Source organism: Corylus avellana, chromosome 5 (genome assembly GCF_965113065.1).
Source record: "Corylus avellana chromosome 5, dhCorAvel1.hap1.2, whole genome shotgun sequence".
NCBI lineage: Eukaryota > Viridiplantae > Streptophyta > Magnoliopsida > Fagales > Betulaceae > Corylus > Corylus avellana.
Genome location: NC_142494.1, coordinates 23,008,968 through 23,028,319, shown reverse-complemented (window position 1 = coordinate 23,028,319; position 19,352 = coordinate 23,008,968). Strand labels below are relative to the sequence as shown.

The following is a 19,352-nucleotide window of genomic DNA, read 5'->3' as shown; positions in this document are numbered from 1 at the left end:
CCCATTGGCCACCGCCAATGGGTGGTCGGTCACCCACTTTAATTTCCATATTATACTTTTTTTCCTTTTTTAGTTTTTTTTTTAAAAAAAATATGGGTGTTTATGTAAAATGTATTTCATTCCTTAAGGAATAACTATTCCTCTTATTTTTTAGAAGAATAGTTATTTCTGTGTGTAAGGGATTAGTGATTTTCATAGAAATGACTATTCTCAGGAATAGACTCTTACCAAATAAAAGAATGACTATTCTATAAGAATACTCATTCCACTCAAAGGGTTTATTCTGCAAACCAAACAAGTCCTAAAAGGTTTACCCCGGGTTATTGTATCTTTCACGAAGGTAATTTAGTTACCTGGAAGAACAAGAAGCAAATGGTAGTTGGAGAAATCCATTTTAAAGAGATAATTTATTCTTGATAATTAGACACTAATCCTGTTTGAGAAATGCTAGGGGCCTAATTCTTTTACTAACATAGGTTTACTAAATTAATTTGTAGCTCATTCATTGGTACTCGTTACTTTTCTATTAATTAATTGTTTTGTTTTTCTCCAATGAATAAGCTACACATCAGTTTAGTAAGCCTTTGTTGGTAAAAGAGTTAGTGCCATTCGTATTTCTCATCCCGTTTTCATGAAGGTACAAAGCAATGAAGCATATTGAAGTGTACTGTCATATTGTTTGTAACAAGTTAGTCAATAAAGAGGCCGTTACTCCTTAATGAAAAGTCAAAAGATCAATTGACAGATTTATTCATGAAAGCTCTTGGTAATGGACGAGTTGCGTATTAATCTGGAAGTGTAATCTCCCCTATAAATAACAAATGAAAGTGTGAATATCTAAACAAGATATTAGCCCACCATTTATTTTCTCAACACACAAGAAATTGCAATATTATCTTTTAAACGGACCTTTGTGATGCTGAAAGGGTAGTAAAACTTCAGATATTTTGGTTGGCCTGCTAAATTAGTAAGGTTCCACAGTTCAAAACATTTTAATATGCAGAAGAATGCCTAAGAAGTCACATAGGAGGAAGATGGACACGGAGAGGGACAATCTAGTGATCCCTACTTTTTTTTCTCACCCCTTTTTAATGAGGGTTTAGAAGAAAATGGTGCAAATTAAATTGATTAGTTCTATGACAAGATCCTAACTATTTAATTAAAAAACAAAGCATAAGGAATCCAAGAGGATCTGATATGTAAATCATAGACTCAACAGCTCTTTCTTCAGGAATATTTATTTTTCTGTCTTTTGTGTTCTCTCAATATCTTGTGCAGACTCAAGAAATTAAGTAAGGAACAATAAGCCCTGGCCACGAACGCCCTCCTTGTCTCAATACCATTTTTTGAGGCCTTCAATTTGGACTATGGTATCAACAGATCAGAAATGCAATAATGAAAATATGTTAAAAGAAACCTATATAATATCATTGAAGTTCTAAATAACAAGCAGAGTTTGATGTGAAAAACCCAATTGAAAAACTAATATATCTTGTGATCCCACGACCAGCAATGGGTAGAAAAGAGCAGGCAGCTCCTCGGTCCTGTATCTATCAAGGCTATGATCCATTCTAGTGTGTTTCAAAACACCATTACAATGTGAATCTCAGCCTGTATCCAACTCGAAAGCACACCAATAATTCAACGAACAATTCGATGAAATAGGTGGTGCTAAGCAATAGAGAGAGTTTCATCCGTTTCCTGTCATAATTGTGAATAGACTTCATACTTCCATTAGTTTTTATCCAAATATTGCCTTGGCTACACTACTTGATACAACAAGCGTGACACTGATACAAACGTCTTTGTGCATCTTGAGCATAAAAGTGTTCTATGTACAAGTATTAGGTTAGAAACAAATGTCACTGCTCCTGTTGATGGGATGAAAGACACAAATAGTTAGTCAGACATCCCTTACCTTGAGCCTGATATCGGAGCTTGAATGAAGTGGTTTCTTTGGGCTTAAAGGAACAGGGTTGAACTTGTGAACCAAGAACTTAAAACACGGCAAGAATGTCACATACAGCGTGGCGAAGATAAAGGGCGCTGCAACAAGCCATCCCAACAACTGCAAAGATTGATAGATAAATTAGTTTGCAATTGTGGCTGTCGTTAAAATATCAAGGGAAGCTGGGAAAAAGAACATAAATAAAGGCAAGCAAAGACATCTCATGTCAGGACTGAAATGCAATGATTTAGGTGTCAATTAACATATAACTACTCAAGTGTTACATATTGATCTCCCTACGAGCTTAAACGATAACTATTTGGTCATTTAGTACATAAAGTTTGTAGTCTGAAATCACATTGGTGGCCGTGACTAGCTCTATGCACAGGGAACTAAGTTTGACAGGGAAACTAAGCTAAGCAACCACAGTTAAAGCATCACCAACAATAGGTGCTAGTCCAGTCTCTGAACCTCTGCTCTTATTTTTCTTTTTCCTTCATTTTTTGGGACAAGGTGGTGAAATTTATTGTTAACCAAATGAGAGATCAAAAACTGGTCAGTACATGAATATAGCATGACTACCTTTTCTAACAGTAATTGCATCATGTTACGTAGCACCTCGCTGACAGAAAACGGGTTATTGCAAGTGATAGGAGTGCTCAAAAGCCTAAAAGAGCACTACAAGCCTTGTTGCTTTTTTTTTTTTTTTTTTTTTTTAAAGAAAATTCTCTTGCATTAGTTACTTTTATACACATCCTCTTATGGCTATATAGCATGAACTGACATAGAATATAAGATACAAAAGGAGATGAACATGTTGTCACAGCAAAGAGTTCGGGACAGTTGTAGTGAATACAGAGCCATGAATGGATGTGTCTATATTATTGTGTCATCAGGTTTTGGTTAATATATCTAATTCTTTATGGTTATTACTTGGTAACTGATAAAACATCCGTTGTCCCAAAAGTTTAAGTTGATAAAAAGATGTGAATTGAATTATTTAATTAATATTCTTAATACTCCTCCCCACATGTGGGCGTACACGTCTTCCCTCCCTCAATAAGTGGGTTCAATACGTAGAATATATTACTAAAATAGAGGTTTAAAGTAGAGTCAAAGTGCGAACACATAACCACGGCTTTGATACCATGTATAAATCACCAATTGTCTCAAAAAATTGAGCCAATAGAAAAAATTGAATTTAATCATTGAATTAATATTTTAATTGTAACATAATATAATCACACCCATAGTCCTAACATTATTCATCAAAAGTCAATAAATAAGGAAGTGCTTGGAAGAAGCAACAAGATAAAAGGACAAAACAAATATATAAACCATTCAAAGTTGTGTAGGCATAAAAAAGGTAACTTTGAGCATGCATTTCATCTTTGAGTCAAAATTTATATGCACATGGGAGCAAAGATTCAGGAATTATGGAGAGTCTGGAGACATATAGAATATGTCAAACATATGTCTGAGAGGCATCATGGAAGCATAAGTGGCCCAGGCAATAGAGATGGCTTCCTTGGTAGTCAAAGCCAATAGTCTAACAATTGTTTATAACAACCAAAATCACAACAAAATTACTACAAATCCAGTTTCATTTTAAACACCGTCACCATTCACTGGTCCTGTATATCTGCAGGATAGTTTTACCCTGTTGCCAGAGTAGCCAAAAAAGTAAAAATATCCACTTCTATCATTATGAAGAGTTAAAGGTCTGAACCCTTAGGTTAAAGTCCTAACTCATGAGACAACTTGGTCACTGAGTTCATAAGTATCCCAAGCCTCATGCAACCATAACAAATTGTACTCAGGTATTTGTAGCTAAACAATGATGGACTCCATGGTTCACAACCTTGTCCAAGTAGTTAAAATATTAGCATCACTGTATCATGAACATGATACCAAACACTCCCAGAGACCCCATTAGTAACAAAATATGAACTGAAATCAATACACTTCAGATCATCCTAGCATCCACATATAGCAATTGAAGGTAACTGCTCTATTATCAGAAACAAAAGGAATGCCAGTGCACAGTGAGCCAAAATCAAAAGTAGCAATAACTAGTGGTCTTAATGAGCCCATAAAAGGTGTGAGAGAGAGAGAGAGAGAGAGAGAGAGAGAGAGAGATTTAAAATTAAAGGACGTTAATTAAGCTACCTACCGCATGAGCTATACTTAGGAGGACTTCACGCGAAGCTTGCCCAGTTAAGACCTTCTTCAGAGCATCAGATGTCAATGGAAATTGAGGTCCACCAGAGATAGTTTCACCAAGGCGCAAGAAGGGTACCAGCAGACTGGAAAGCAAAAAATATCAGCAATCCGAATATAAAATGAGAATTGATCTCCATTGGTTTAAATTGATGGTATGAAAGCACACAAGCACCTCAACTCTAATGGAGTAGCAATAAAGTTTGCCAGTATTGCAGTTGGAGCATGGCAACGAGATTGAAGCAATGCAATAGCCATCCCACATAGAAACACAGTGACCCCTGTTAATGAAACATTAGTTCATTTGAGGAATGCTTGTAGTACACTCAATAGCTCACTGTTCACGTAGACACACACATAAAAAGCAAAACCAATGCACAAGGTGTGTAAATAAACTATGAATCATGCTTCAAAGATCAATTTAATAATAACGACCAACCAGCACAACTACTTAATTTCACCACCTGTAAGACAAAAAAGGAATTAAAATATATATATATAGAATTTCTAAATGCGATATACCACATATTGGAAATACTCCCAAGGTAATGCCAAGAGCAGCAGAGAATGCCAGTTGCTTCGGCTCAGCACCCCTGAGAAAAAGAAGAAAATTTACAAACTGAAAATGCTTTCTCGGAGGCTTATTCTTCTTATAAATATAAAACAAAATAACTCCAACTTTGACTATTTCTACTGTTTTAGTCATTAAAGAAATAAATAAATGACCATCAAATAATACTACAAGGCTTAACTGAGCTGATCTCTACATCCAGAGGAATTTAAGGATTGGAACAAAAATCAAATTTTCCTTTCTTTGCGTCTGATTTCTCATTGCCCAAACATGGAAAAGGATGGAAAATTAGTTTTTCAGATCTGTAAGCTGTTTCAATCCAGAACTCAATGCTTGTTGACAAACAACTGGCCAAAATCTAAGCATGGGAAACGCATAATACCAATTAATGACCGATAGCAATGAGTAATAAAGCACAAACCCAATAAAATCCCACCAAATGTCAATTCAATCACACCCAATAAACCAGCACCCACAAACAAAAAACAAGAAGAAATAAAGCAAAGACAAAATCTTTTGAGAGAGAGAGAGTACCTGCGGAGGATTTGGAGAAGAGGATCGACGATCTTCTTGTGGAACCAAGGACCCAATCCAATGCTTGCCATTGCCATCTTCTTCTTCCAAATTATAAGAGCAAACTGAAAAAAGGAATCAAATTTGGGGTTAAAAAAAAAAACCCTTTCTGTATTTATATGAGACTCTTAAATGGATTCAGTGTTCATTAAATTCTGTTTCAGAGATGAGAATCTTTTCTAGAATTCCCCAGATTTTGTTGTCTCATTTCGTTATCTCTGTGCGTCAAATTCAATCCTATGAAGCACTAAAACGATTTTCTTATAATTGATTTTATTTCATACAAATCTTAACTTGCAAGATAAGAGACAGGTAGTTGAAATCTTTTTTAACCAGAAGAGCAGATAGATGTGCCGGGCACGGGTGGACACCGCCCCAATCTGGTACGGGCAAAAGCACGGTAACACCTAACTACTCTGCCATCGCTGATATATCCTGTGCGATCTGAACCATTTCTTAATGTGGACCCTAGGCGAGGATCAGTTGCAGCCTGCAGGTTGGATCTTGGACAGTTCAGTGCACGGTACTCAGACGATCCTGCCACTGCACAAACTCCAATGCATTCAGGAAAAGGTAAATAGAGAGGAAGTGATTACTTTTACCTGAGTTACCACGTGTAGAAAGGCACACGGAAATTGGAAAGTGTGTGAGGCGCTTCGTTCTTAATTTATTATTATTTTATTTGAAAAAAAGTACACATAATTTCATCAAAATTGCCAATGTTTCACATGTTGACAAAAATAACCTTCATAAAAATTAAAATAAATTGTAAATTCTTTTTTTAAAAAATAACCTTCAAATGCATCTACCTCTCTCTTTCCTTCTCTTTAGTTCCTTATTTTTATGAATAATGCTGAATTAATAAATTATGGTACAGATAAATAACATGCTCCATGTTTTTGATTTTGGGTGAGAGATGAGTTTCTACAGAAAACATGTTTCGCACCAACACTGTCATTGCGAGACTTGATCGGTATCATCCAAATTGCACAAGGCATCAGTTCAGAGTTGATAATTCGTATTTATGTGTCGAGTTTGCAAGTTGTGTAAGAAGTTATCAACCCCACCTTCAATGCAGCACACCAAAGACTAGAGCCAATGACGGACTAGGGGGGGACCGGGAGTGGCACTGGTCCCCCAAGAAAAAAAAAAATTTAAAGTAAAAAAAAAGTTAATGTATTTTTTACTAATTGGTCCCTTCCCAAAATAATTTTGGCTCTGAGTTCCTCTCCAAATTAAAACTTGGGTCCCCTGACTAAAGCCTATATAGATCAAATTTGCTCAAAACAATAGCTTAAAGCAGAAAAGCCTTGCAGGAATACCATCCATCAGAAAAGGTCCATTGTCATAAACTACAAGTAGTGGTGCATAAAGATTATTCACTCGTGATTATAAATGACTTATCAGATTGAAGCTTATATTCTCAATAGTAATACATACCTGAAATAGGGTATGCATGTGAACGTGTCAATACCATCACAGCCAGAGATAATATTCCAAATCAAGTAGTATTATAAGTAAATTAATGAAGGCTATTTGGTATTTCAAAATATTCTGACATTCACAAAAGTGGAAGGCAAGCCTCTGAAACAGAATAAGTTCTGTACTTGAAATGAATGAATGTCATTGTGACATCGTAAAACCTTCCTCAAGGCATTGTGTTCTAGTATCTTGCATTAGACGTTGAAGTAGAGTAGGGTTGCTTGTAACAACAGCATCCACTCGCTCAAACAACATCTTTTGCATGGAATCCACGTCATCGACAGTCCAGGCATAGACTTCTTTATTCCTCCTGTTAAGACCCAAATGTAAAACATGAAATCACACACACCACACACGTGCTGTTAACCTCCAAATACTAATACATCAAACAGATTTCATACCCATGCAGAATTTTCACAAGCTTTTCATCAACCAAAGGGTGATAGACACCAACGACTCCAGCACTTTTCATCCTCAATAATTTGGTTCTAGCCCCAGTAGAAGGATCCTTCATGACAATGTAACCCACCTGTAATGACATCTCACCCTTTTAGAATGCGAGAATTAACTCAAAAATCAACATCACCAACTTCCGTACCTAAATATCTGGCTTTACGAGTCAGGCCAGTTGAGTATTTCATATATATATATATATATAAGAAGGAGAAAAAAGAAAATGCTGCTAGACCAGTAAAATGAATTAAAACATGATAATTTAAGTATATAAATTCAAGTCCGCTGGTGATGAGATTATCAATCTCAAGCAGACATTCCATAACTTTAAAATGCAGCTAAAAGACTATTAAAAAGTTGAGGGGGGTGGGGAACCAAAAAGGCTTCTAAAGGAAGGAACCATATTTTGCAATAACACCCCATCCATCCCCACCCAAAAACAAATTAAAAAAAGAAAAGAAAAAGTAAAGTAAAGCAAAGAAGACCAAGACATGAAGACTACTTGGTAAGATCCCCATATATACAGTCCAATGTGCAGGACACGTGATAATTTCAGGTTTCAAAGCAGTCAACAACTTCACCAAAATTTCCTCAAGTTGAAGATAGGAAGTGTTTATCTTCCCCACTGATTAGCACAAGAGAATTCAGCAAACAGGACAAAGCAATTATCTTAAAATAAAAAATTGTATAGTAAAAGATCCTGAAGATTTAAAATCAGTTCACTGCTTCTTACCATAGTATGCGGTGATAGTTTAATTACATCCCTTGCTAAACTGTCACTTTTAGCCCATACAAGGCAATTTGAACACTTTGTTCTTTCAACCTGTTAAAAAATGCAGTGAAAATTATAAACAGGACTTGAAAGTATTTTTCGTGGGTAAAACTTGAAAACCATTTTAGCTTTGCAACAGTGCATTTGTAAATGGCAAACCAAAAGGTAACTTCATATTTGAAGTTAGTTATAATTTAACATGTTAGATAGTTATTCAATGCATTATAATCACATATGTAGAGTAAAAGTTAGAAAACATAATAAAATAAAAATAAAAACAGGGGAAGGGCAAGCAAATAACAAACTTACAACAGAAAGAATATCCTTTGCAAGCCCTTTTTCATATAATGGAGGCCCAACCTTAACATCTATAACCACTTGCCGAACAGAACTTGATATCAACTAAGAACATCAATTAAAAATATCAGAGAAAACTCAACGACAAAGCTTTAATAGAATAAAAGAAAAAGAATTTGCAGATAGATGTCAATGAATAGGGTCATGAGGCACACCAAATGGGTCAGTAAGATTGATGAAATATGTTTACTAGTTAGTAAAATAGGCGAACAACCATTATTTCAGAAGGATTATGGAAATCCGGAGTATACCGTCAAAGCATCTTCAATGGTAGGAATTCTTTCATCATGAAACTTCTCCACAGATTGATGAGCACTGCCTAGCTCTTTTATCTACAATCACAAACTAAAATACAATCTCAGTCAACATTACTCATATATATATGTGTGTGTGTGTGTGGAGGGTTTATGATATTACTAAAACGGAAACTATACTTTAACCACCTGTGTTAAGTTCAAATTGCCAACTTGTGGTTTCAAGAGTTGCACTTTACCAACTTGGGGTAGAGATATATATATATATATATGCTTATTTTACATTGTAATGAGGTTGCTATCATGATCTTAGGGCTTTATTTCGAGGTAATGGATTTACACACAAATTTTAACAATTCAAGGCTAGAAAAATATTAGAGGATGCGACTTCACGTGGGTAAAATGAAATTTTTGAAACCACAGGTTGGCAAATCAAACTCAATCCAACCCAGATCACAAGTGGATAACGTACAATTAACCAAAATCATTAAATAATAATATCTTCTCCAAATTAGACCCAAAGAAAACTGAAAGTATTTGCTGTCACTAGAGATTAATATGTCATGACAACTTCAAAACTTTGCATGCTTCAGATCAAACCAGATCACATGAAAAAAGTTAATACTAGAAGCCATGCATGAATCAGCAGATATGGTTATCAAAAGTAAATTTTTGAAGTCAAACTGAGGCTGCCAATAGAAAATGACACTTCACTCCAAAATGGATCATCGTGATTATGGTTCATCCTATTCCCCTTAAATGACCCAGAATGTGTAAGACTATAGAAGATACACAGAAGAATGATTTATTGAAGGCAAAAGGCCATTGTTAAAATTTGTCCAAACTCTCCTCACTTTCTATCAAGAATTCTGTTAACTCACCAGAAGCACTGATAGTTTACAATTGAGAACCCCAACAATTAAACTGAGGAAAATATCCTAGATCACACCTTCTACACTTAGCTTTAGGAAACCATGACCAACTATTTTATTAGAACAAAGGCTAGTACTTGAGCTCAATTAAGGGTCCTGAGGGTCTTGTTTGCTGGTTTTCTCATATGTCATTTTTCCATCTGCATGTAGGCCACAATCACATTGATCCACTGGGACACATGAGTGATAATACCAACAACCGTTAAGATATCAAACCTGGCACAACTTGGCCTAGCTCAAACCAAGAATAAATCAATCTGTTCCCTTTTGGTTGGTTTGCACGGTATTAATCAACATACTTACTCAGTCTGGTCCAAGCTTAATGAAGATAAGATGGTTGGTTAGCATTGGATTGGTATCCCTGGTAACCCAACCCAACCAGTCAAATGAATGTTCATCTACAATTCCATATGTATAAATTAACAGTTACAACTTCAACAACAACAAGTGTGGTTGACATTCATTAACTGGCAGATTGACAACAAAAACTTGATTCATAATGTAAATACGTGGGGAGCTGCTTAACATTGTTGACAAGAAAGGCAATTCACAAAAGTCTCACCTCTTTCATGCTCAAGTGCCCTACTTTAGAAGTACTGTTTCCAGATATCCGCTGCAAATCCCTGCCTGTCATGTGAGAATCAAATCTCCAAGTAGCTAATTCAATAGAAAACAATCTGGATAAATAATGCTTAACCATGAACATTTTCAACACTTTTAGATAAGTATACCTTTGTTCATCAGTTATGGATGCTTTTAAGATGGTATTTACTACTCCTATAATAGGTAATATGCAAAAAGATAGCAGAAGAGCACAAAAGTGCATGAATGATTTTAAATGTGTTCAACCAACACGATTAACTCATTGTATTACTTTTTTTTTTTTTTTTGATAAGTAATATTTTATATCAAAAGTGCAGAGGGGCGCAACCCTAGTACACAGGAAGTATACAAGGGAAACGTCTAACTAGAAGAAGAGAAAAGGACAAGAAAATCAAGAAAGCTAACAACTAAGGGAGCGAGCCAAGCTGCTGTCCATGTGTAGAGTGTATGGAAAAAGAAGGCCGTAAGTTCCTCCAAAGATCGCTCAGAATCCTGAAAGCATCTCTCATTCCTTTCTGACCATAGGCACCACACAATGCATTGCGGAACCATTTTCCAAACAACGCCACTCCTGGAGCGACCTCCTGACCACCAACAAGCAAATAATCCCTTCACCCACTTAGGCATGACCCAAGACAATCCAAAATGACTGAAGATAGCATACCATAAGGATCGAGCAATATCATAGTGAAGGAACAAATGATCAATAGACTCCCCATCATTTTTGTACAAACAACATCTATTGATCACAATAAAATTCCTTTTTCTGAGATTATCAATCGTAAGAATCTTCCCTAGCACCGCCGTCCAAGTAAGGAAAGCCACTCTCGAAGGTGCCTTGGTACACCAAATACTCTTCCAAGGAAAAGGATCAGCCTCTTTGCTTACCAAGACATCATAGAAAGATCTGACATCAAACTTCCCTTTTCTAGACGGGATCCACCAAATTCTGTCCTTCCCTCCCCTTCTCATTCTCTAGGAATATAACAGAGTATAGAACGAGGCTAACACTTCCAATTCCCAATCGTGAACCGACCGAAAGAAACTAACATTCCATTTGCGGGTTCCACCCGTAAGCTCCAAATTGTCGGCGATGGACGCATCTTTTGCATTAGCTATATTGTGAAGGCCTGGGAAAGATTCCTTCAGAGTCATATCTCCACACCAAACATCAAAGATTCCTTGTATTACTTAACGTATGACTCTCATCATTTTTTATACATCCAAGATATTCTGATTTTTTTTCTACACCATTTTCCATATTTTGATTCAGATCATGCATAACGAGCTATATCAACCACAATATGTTGCCATAATAAAACAACTTAAAACATCATAAGATTCGAATCTCAGTCATACCCAGTTCCACCCGCTTAACATCCCAGCTATCAAAGGTAGTTAATTCCATGATTAATTGATTTGAGGTTGTTCATGTACCATGGCAGTAAGATGATGAATCAGCAAAACTAGATTGTGGGTGAAATCTTAAAGCAAAAACATGGGAGCCCAGAAGTACCTATCGTGCAGCGCGAACAAAACCCCATCTGAGGAACGAGAAACATCAATCTCAATGCAGTCTACATGAGAACCAAGTGCAAAACGATATGCAGCCATCTGTGAAGAAGAAAAAGTAAGACAACATTAGTAGTGGGACCTAAAGCCGGTGAGTTTGGTAACATGGGGGGAGCTTACCGTGTTGGGGAAGGCCTTAGTCGAGTCACCTCCGTGAGCACATACAAGCGGAGGATCATTCAGCCAACCGCACTTTCTTTGTTGCATCTGTGTGTGCAAACGTTGCAAAATGCAAATCGTTCGTTCATTCATTCATTCCCAGTAATCCAAATTCTATTTAAGGAAATATTAACAAAGATGGAAATCTTGATGGGTTTGAGTAAATGAAGGAACTGACAGACCTGGTGGAAGTTCCTGAGTCGGAAGTGGAAGAAAATTGGAGGCACGACAGCGATGAAGACCAGGCTTATGATAATCGTACGGAAGAGTCTTTGCGAAGAAAATCTTAATCTGAAGCGATGGAGGAATCCACCACCGTGCCCACCGAATTGCCTCTGTAGGAATCGCTCCCCTCGTTGTCTCCTTCCCAGCAGTCTCATTGGGATAGCCATTTTTGGTCTCTCCCTTTCTCTCCCCTGTCTCTCACTCTCTTACATACAAACCTTGCATTTTCTTTTTTTCTCACGGAGAGAATTGCTGAAATTGGAGCTGTAAATACGATATTACAATAATTATTTTGAAAGCCACCTTTTTATTCGATTGTATGTTGCTTAACATTTTGGGGATTTATTAAAGTTTGAAAATTACTCATATACCAAATATCTGCCCGATCAATCCCAAGAGAAGAACCGAGAAAACAAACCTGGGCCGGGTCGTGTACCCGAACAGCAACTCGAATGAGCTGTGGCTACTAGCACTAGCAGATGCTCAGATTAGTATGGTATGTGGGGTGCGACTGGGAGGATGATTACCGACCTTGCTATTTCAACTGTCCCATTATTCACCGACACTCTTAACTTGTAAGTGGGCACGATGAATAATAAATAACTGTAGTTACTCTGTTTGGACAGTACCTCACATAGGTGTGGGTATCGGTTATAACGGTATGAGTAACCCTATTTTCGATAATTAACCGAAGTTATCAGTTAATTCGGTTAATTAACCAATAATATTTTGATAATAAATTATTCCGAAAACTTCGGTTAAAACAGTTAATTGGTTAATAACCGTTCGGATAATAGGTTATCGTCAAACCAGCACCATGCAACCCACGAGGCTCCAACATTGCAACACCGCGCAACCCACAACCATGAGGCTTCGACGCTGCACCACCGACAACTGAAGTCAAACCACGCTGTCACGGACTCATGACAGAAGAGCAACATGACAATGAGAGAGCCAAAGAGAGACGGTCGGGAGCTGAGAGTGATGAGAGGGGCATGCTGCGAGAGAGCTGAGAGTGAGACTGAGAGTGTAATGTCCTGAAAATTAATTAACTAGTAATTAAATCTACGAATCGTCTCGTAGCCTTATTCCACTCTGAATAAGACTCAGGAACCTCTACTTCTTGAAAAGAGAGGATACTAAACAACGAAAACAAAAAGATTCTATAAACATAATTGTTACAACCAGAGCATCTACCAAAGATCATCAAGTAGCTAAAATCACACTATATAAGTCATCATCTTTACAAGGAATTCATGCTATACCTCAATATGCAAGCATGCATAAAATCTCTTAAGCCTACATCATAACTCAAAAATACTAGTTACCATGAGTACCCGCCTAAGCTTGCAATAAGTCCTCAAGTATCTCCCAGGTCGAATCCTCCTCAATAACTAGATGTTTTGCGGTAACCATCTTCTGCTAAACTATTTATAACAACACAGTTGTACATATGAAGAAAAAAAAGAAATAATACAAGGGTAAGTCCGACGACTTAATAAGCATAAATGCACATGACGTACCCGTCATTAAATAGTGAACTCAATTGTTTATAAAGCACATGCAACATTATAAGATGACAGTTTATCATGGATGTAATATAGATATAATATATGCTTATAATCATAAGTAACAGTAATAGTTTAACCGTATGGTCTATCCGAAATATTACTCCTTCTCAGCAGGGTTGGTGTTGTCCCGAGGAACCTGTAATACAACATCGGTGCCTTGGATATTGTACGCTACCGTACATAACATTAATGGCACAACCAAGTCCGACCTCGGGTGGCCCACACCATTAATGATGTCTGTCCTATAGTAATTATCCATTAGAGAATAGCTGCGCCTTGGTCACGAAACCATTGCATCCAAAGCCCACACATACACACATTTAACCATAAAGTTAACATGTATAGTAAGCCCATGGTCATTATCCCGCACATATTGGTGTACCATGTAATACGATGCAATTAATCTTATCAGTCTTTTACATGCATAGTTTTACAAGTATCATCATTGTCTTATTAATCAACATATATTTTCACAAAAGGGAGTTCATAGTAGTTCCAAAATGTATTTTATGAGAGTTGCAAAATATGCATGTTTGATATATATAAAATAGTCGTGCAATGCGGGAAAAGTAACAACAAGCATCCATATGAGTTTGTACTAACCTTGGTCGTAAGGCTCCTCTGTAAAATTTCCTTAGGCTCCATAACCTCGAATACTGAGAAAATACATATAATTAGTTCTAAATCAAACTAAAACGAACCTAGAACATGAAACTAGAGGCAATCGGACGACTGGCCAAAGTGGCGTTCCCTGGAACACTTATGATCGTACGTTCGGGTTTGTGGTCGTACGTTCGCTCAAAGAGCTTTAGGTAGAACCTCATTTGGTTCAACCATCCTCCTATCCTCCCAAACTGGTTATAAAGCTACTAAAATGATATCTAGGACCTCCTATCTCAAAACAACACTTCCATGCAAAAAGAAATATACCCAACAAGAATCAAACACTAACCCATGCTTAAACCAACATTAAGGGCAACAACGTAACTAGAAGCTACAAACTACCAACTAAGTTAACTATGAAAAGCACTTAAATAACATAACTATGTAACAAGCTAAGCTCAGAAGATTACCTCATTGAAGCCAAAAACCTCCAAGAATCACCTCTCATTCTCCAAGAACTCACAAAACTCACAAGAACACACTCACAAGAGGATTTTTGCGGGGTGTAAATGATTGTGTGAAATGTTGAGGGTAGGGATGTATTTATAGTAGAGGGTGCTACCAACTACTCCAAAAAGTGGCTAACGTCCGAGTACTATTAGGGTGTACGTCTGGTACTGTTTACATAGTGGTCCAAAGGCTGTAGCGTATGTCTAGGTATTATCCAAGGAGTATTTCAAGAGTAGCGTACATCCATGTTGTCCCGAGTGTACGTCCATGTCGTCCCCAGCATACATCCATGTACTATTGGTAGAGTATGGCGTACTATTGTCAGTGTACGTCCGGTGGTCCCATACGTACGAGTGTATGTCTCGCAACCTTAGTGTACGTTCGGTCCGAAAGTCCAATTCCCAAAATGCCCTTCTAGCTCTTCCTAATGACCCAAAGTCCAAATTAACCCTTTAGCTAAGCTATTTAAGCTTAGTTAATTATTTGGGTCACTACAGAGAGAGGCGTGCGAGCGTCAAGAGAGTTGAGAGTGAGAGCACTGCAAGAGTCAAGAGAGCAGAGGGGGACAGCCAAATGATTTGATTTAGGGTTAGGGGAAAAAAAGAAAGAGATGTATATATAACATCCGAAAACTACGTAGTTTTGATTATTTTATATTAGGAAAAAAAATAAAAATAAAAATGAAACGACGTCGTTTTATACTCCCACTATCGGTTCCTTATCAGTTAAGTTCGGAAACCGATAAGAAAATTTGTTTACCGATTACCAAACCGAACCAAAAATTGATATAAAAATTTTACTAACCGACTTCTGGAAGTTGCAGTTAATGTCGATTTGATTGCAGTCGGTAGACGGTTGGTAATCGGTTGATCTGCCCACCCTCACCAACAAGCAGTACCTGACATATGCATTACTTCTAGGGGTGAAAAGGCGGGCGGTTATTAACCGCCCGCTAACCACCTTAACCAGTAACCGTTAGCCACCCTAGCCGCTAACTACCTTAAAAGCAGTTAGTAAAAAATCGCTAACCGCCTAGCGGTTATATAATAATAATAATAATAATAATAATAATTATAACAACAACAACAACATGATCAATTGACCATTAAATCACAATTTTTTTTTTTTTAGAGAATTAAAATCACAATTTAAGTATTAATGTATTATCAATATAATTTATATGATTATTCGCATAATCGATTAATCATTAAATCATATGATTATATAATAACAAATTATACATACATAATATGACATAAGTCATAAGTATATATGTTCATACTAATACAATAATTAAGTACCTAGAGACTTAGTTCCAATATATGTTATAAACTTATAAGTCCATATATGTTATAAATTATAATTATACATATATGCATATTGAATAATACAAATGTATAATATCAATACTTAATCATATGATTCAATAACAATTCAAACAATTAATCATATTATCCATATACAATGATAATGTGATTCGTATAATATTAAATTAAGTAATTAACATTGGATCAAACAATGTGTTACTTATAACCACAATTGAAGTATTAATGTATTATCATTATAATATATATGATTATATCACATGATCAATTGATCATTAAATCATATGATTATATAATAACAAATTTTACATATATAACATGGCATGATTATACAAATTCATACTAATCCAATATATATATATATATATATATATATAGTATTCTTAACATGTTGTGATTTACATTTAAGGACCATTTTTTTAAATTTTTTTTTTCTTTTAAAAGTACAAGTAGATGTAAATTAATGTAAATTTGGGGTCAAATATTTTAGAATTTTCAATATGGGCTCCTTTTGGAGCAATTTGGTCCAATGTGGTATATATATATATATATATAGTATTCTTAACATGTTATGATTTACATTTAAGGACCTTTTTTTTTTTTTTAAAAAAAAAGTACAAGTATATGTAAATTAATGTAAATTTGGGGTCTAATATTTTAGAATTTTCAATATGGGCTCCTTTTGGAGCAATTTGGTCCAATGTGGTATATATATATATAAATCCCAAAACTAAAAATTGGCCCAAAGGCCAAACTTAAAAAAAAAAAAAGGTTATAGCGGGCGATTATATGTTTACTAATCGCTAACCGCCTAGTGGATGCAGTTGGTGAAATTTAGTAATCGCCTAGGCAGTTACGATTAGTGGTTATTAGCAATAACTGCTAACCGCAACCCACCTTTTCACCCCGAATTACTTCACTAAAAAAAGTGAATTGGGCACAACGATTGGCCAAGGTTCATACTCTATTAGAGGACGACACCTAGCCAAGGGGGTATGAGGGGAAACTACTATGCTTAAGAAAGGGAATGCAACTATCCCAAGTACACACATTAAATAATCTATTGCTTGGGCATTCTCCTTATATCTAGAAAGCATTCTCTTCACAAAAACCCTACCTAACGTAAGTATTAGAAGTATTTCCACTAGCGCTTCCCAAGTAAGTCTCCAAGCTTACTTTTTACTCCTCATGCAGGCATTCATGGTTTGTGGTTAGTCGTGCAATCAATTGGATCATCGGTTGGCGCCATATAACGGAATCAAACAAGGGGCTAACAGAGTTCGTTTGGTCCTCACCTCATCATACAAGGTGGAGCTCAAGTATGCCTTGTGGTTCAATTTCAAAGCCACAAACAACAAGGTTGAGAATAGAGCTTTGATAACCCGACTGACCACAGGCAAGGAGTTCAGAGCAAAAGTACTAGCCATGCACAATGATTCAAAATTGGTGGTTGGTCAAGTGTTGGGTGACTACAAAGCCAAAGAAGATTGAATGAAAATGTACCTCACCAAGGCCTTGGAGTTGAAGGACCAATTCAAGAAAATCAAAATGGAACAAGTCCCGATGGAATAGATCAGTTGGGAAAATCAACTTTCTCAACTAGCCACGACACTAAAGACCAACCCCATAAAGAGCACACCCATAGAGTTCCTCGAGAAACCAACTATAGCTTGCGAGTAGAAGGAGAAACGGGTCAACCGGACAGACCTAGAGATAACTTAGGCGTATCCCTATTTAGCTATATGAAAGTGTTCATGCACTAGACCAACACATTGATATAGACAATCCTTTATAACTTGAAGCAGTGGGTTACGGAAAGTTGGCTCTGATACCACTTTGTTACGTGCTTACGTAACGTGATGAGAACTAAGTAGAAAGATTGATATGGTAGGATTTTCGAGGAATCCTAAACCTCCTATGAGCAATTCAAAGTGCCAACTCCTACAAATTAAACACAAGATTTGAATAATTTACTTGATTCCCTTTTCTTATTCATAAATAATGCAGTATTTAAAGACAATAGAAAATAGAGTCTCACATGAGATATGACTTCCATTTAAAATAGAAAAATCTAATCCTACCCAAATAGAAAAATCTAATCCTACCCAACTAACAAATAACAAGATAAAAGAGATAAACATAACATAAGAGTCCTACACACACAACAATATTAAAATAATAAAACAACTATAAAACATTAATGAACTAAATAATCTAATTGTTAATACTTCATAACAGACCCACTACCTAACAATGACTATACGTAACATTTCATCCCTCTTTGAATCGACCTTGTCCTCAAGGTCGTAAAAATCTTGCAGTGAAAATCTTTTTTCTTCTCCTTTGACTCACCATTTTTTTTTTTTTTTTTCTGGTGAACCACAAAATCAGGTTGCATTTATCACCAAATTTCTTGTCTCTGTTGTGAAATAAGAACCTGATGGGGTTTGTCCCACTAAAGACCGGTTTGGTATGGTGAAATTGTGTTTGCTGGTGGACTGAATTGTGCAGATGAATTTTTGGTTGTGGAATTTCGATGTGATGATGGTAATCTGATCGGATTTTTGAACATGACAGCTGAGTTTTGGCGTTGTCGCGGTCATAGTGGCGGTGTGGGGCATGCGGCTTTTGCACCCGCAACATCGTTTGTTGCTACTCACGTAGGTGTTCATTTTTTATTTTCGCTAAAGTGCTCTTGAATCAGCCAAACGACTCGTCCATTTTTCTTTGGAATTCTTCCACTTTTCTTTGGAGTTCATGTACTTTCATTTTTCTTTGGAATTTTTCCACTTTTCTTTGGAGTTCATGCACTAGACCAACACATTGATATAGACAATCCTTCATAACTTGAAGCAGTGGGTTACGGAAACCTGGCTCTGATACTACTTTGTTACGTGCTTACGTAATGTGATGAGAACTAAGTAGAAAGATTGATATGGTAGGATTTTCGAGCAATCCTGAACCTCTTATAGGATTTTCGAGGAATCCTATGAGCAATTCGAGGTGCTCTCAACTCCTACAAACACGGGTTTGAATAATTTACTTGATTCCTTTCCTTATTCATAAATAATGCAGTATTTAAAGACAATAGAAAATAGAGTCTCACATGAGATATGACTTCCATTTAAAATAGATACATCTAATCCTACCCAAATAGAAAAATCTAATCCTACCCAACTAACAAATAACAAGATAAAAAGAGATAAATATAACATAAGAGAC

At 36.3% G+C, this 19,352-nt stretch overlaps 2 protein-coding genes across 4 annotated transcripts; both read right to left on the bottom strand.

The window, feature by feature from the left end:
• Nucleotides 1-1,402: 1,402 nt before the first annotated feature.
• LOC132180256 (uncharacterized) lies at nt 1,403-5,589 on the bottom strand. Its single transcript, XM_059593005.2, has 5 exons — nt 5,274-5,589; nt 4,691-4,761; nt 4,344-4,449; nt 4,122-4,254; nt 1,403-2,068 (listed from the first exon to the last, which is right to left on the bottom strand). Exons 1-5 carry the CDS (start codon nt 5,348-5,350, stop codon nt 1,904-1,906), a joined length of 552 nt encoding a protein of 183 aa, XP_059448988.2. The 5' UTR covers nt 5,351-5,589; the 3' UTR covers nt 1,403-1,903.
• A 1,109-nt stretch (nt 5,590-6,698) lies between these two features.
• GDPD4 (PLC-like phosphodiesterases superfamily protein) lies at nt 6,699-12,556 on the bottom strand. Of its 3 annotated transcripts, XM_059596127.2 has the most exons (10): nt 12,540-12,556; nt 12,079-12,385; nt 11,858-11,944; nt 11,682-11,779; nt 10,125-10,185; nt 8,628-8,708; nt 8,329-8,421; nt 7,981-8,070; nt 7,196-7,323; nt 6,699-7,104 (listed from the first exon to the last, which is right to left on the bottom strand). In XM_059596127.2, the coding sequence occupies exons 2-10, from the start codon at nt 12,286-12,288 to the stop codon at nt 6,936-6,938; spliced, it is 1,017 nt and encodes a 338-aa protein (XP_059452110.2). In that variant the 5' UTR covers nt 12,289-12,385; nt 12,540-12,556; the 3' UTR covers nt 6,699-6,935. The 3 variants fall into 3 exon arrangements, with proteins under 3 accessions (XP_059452110.2, XP_059452111.2, XP_059452112.2); XM_059596128.2 differs by lacking the exons at nt 8,329-8,421; nt 12,540-12,556 and having other exon boundaries at nt 12,079-12,431; XM_059596129.2 differs by lacking the exons at nt 7,981-8,070; nt 8,329-8,421; nt 12,540-12,556 and having other exon boundaries at nt 12,079-12,432.
• Between the last annotated feature and the right edge of the window lie 6,796 nt (nt 12,557-19,352).

Excerpts from the sequence above, each read along its gene's own strand:
- GDPD4 (XM_059596127.2), bottom strand. The coding sequence starts at position 12,288 with ATGGCTATCCCAATGAGACTGCTGGGAAGGAGACAACGAGGGGAGCGA. Across the intron at positions 11,780-11,857 it reads CTAAGGCCTTCCCCAACACG|ATGGCTGCATATCGTTTTGC; the intron begins GTAAGCTCCCCC and ends TCTTCTTCACAG. Across the intron at positions 8,071-8,328 it reads CAAAGGATATTCTTTCTGTT|GTTGAAAGAACAAAGTGTTC; the intron begins GTAAGTTTGTTA and ends ATTTTTTAACAG.
- LOC132180256 (XM_059593005.2), bottom strand. The coding sequence starts at position 5,350 with ATGGCAATGGCAAGCATTGGATTGGGTCCTTGGTTCCACAAGAAGATC. Across the intron at positions 4,255-4,343 it reads GCTACTCCATTAGAGTTGAG|TCTGCTGGTACCCTTCTTGC; the intron begins GTGCTTGTGTGC and ends TTTGCTTTCCAG. Across the intron at positions 2,069-4,121 it reads TCCTAAGTATAGCTCATGCG|TTGTTGGGATGGCTTGTTGC; the intron begins GTAGGTAGCTTA and ends CAATCTTTGCAG.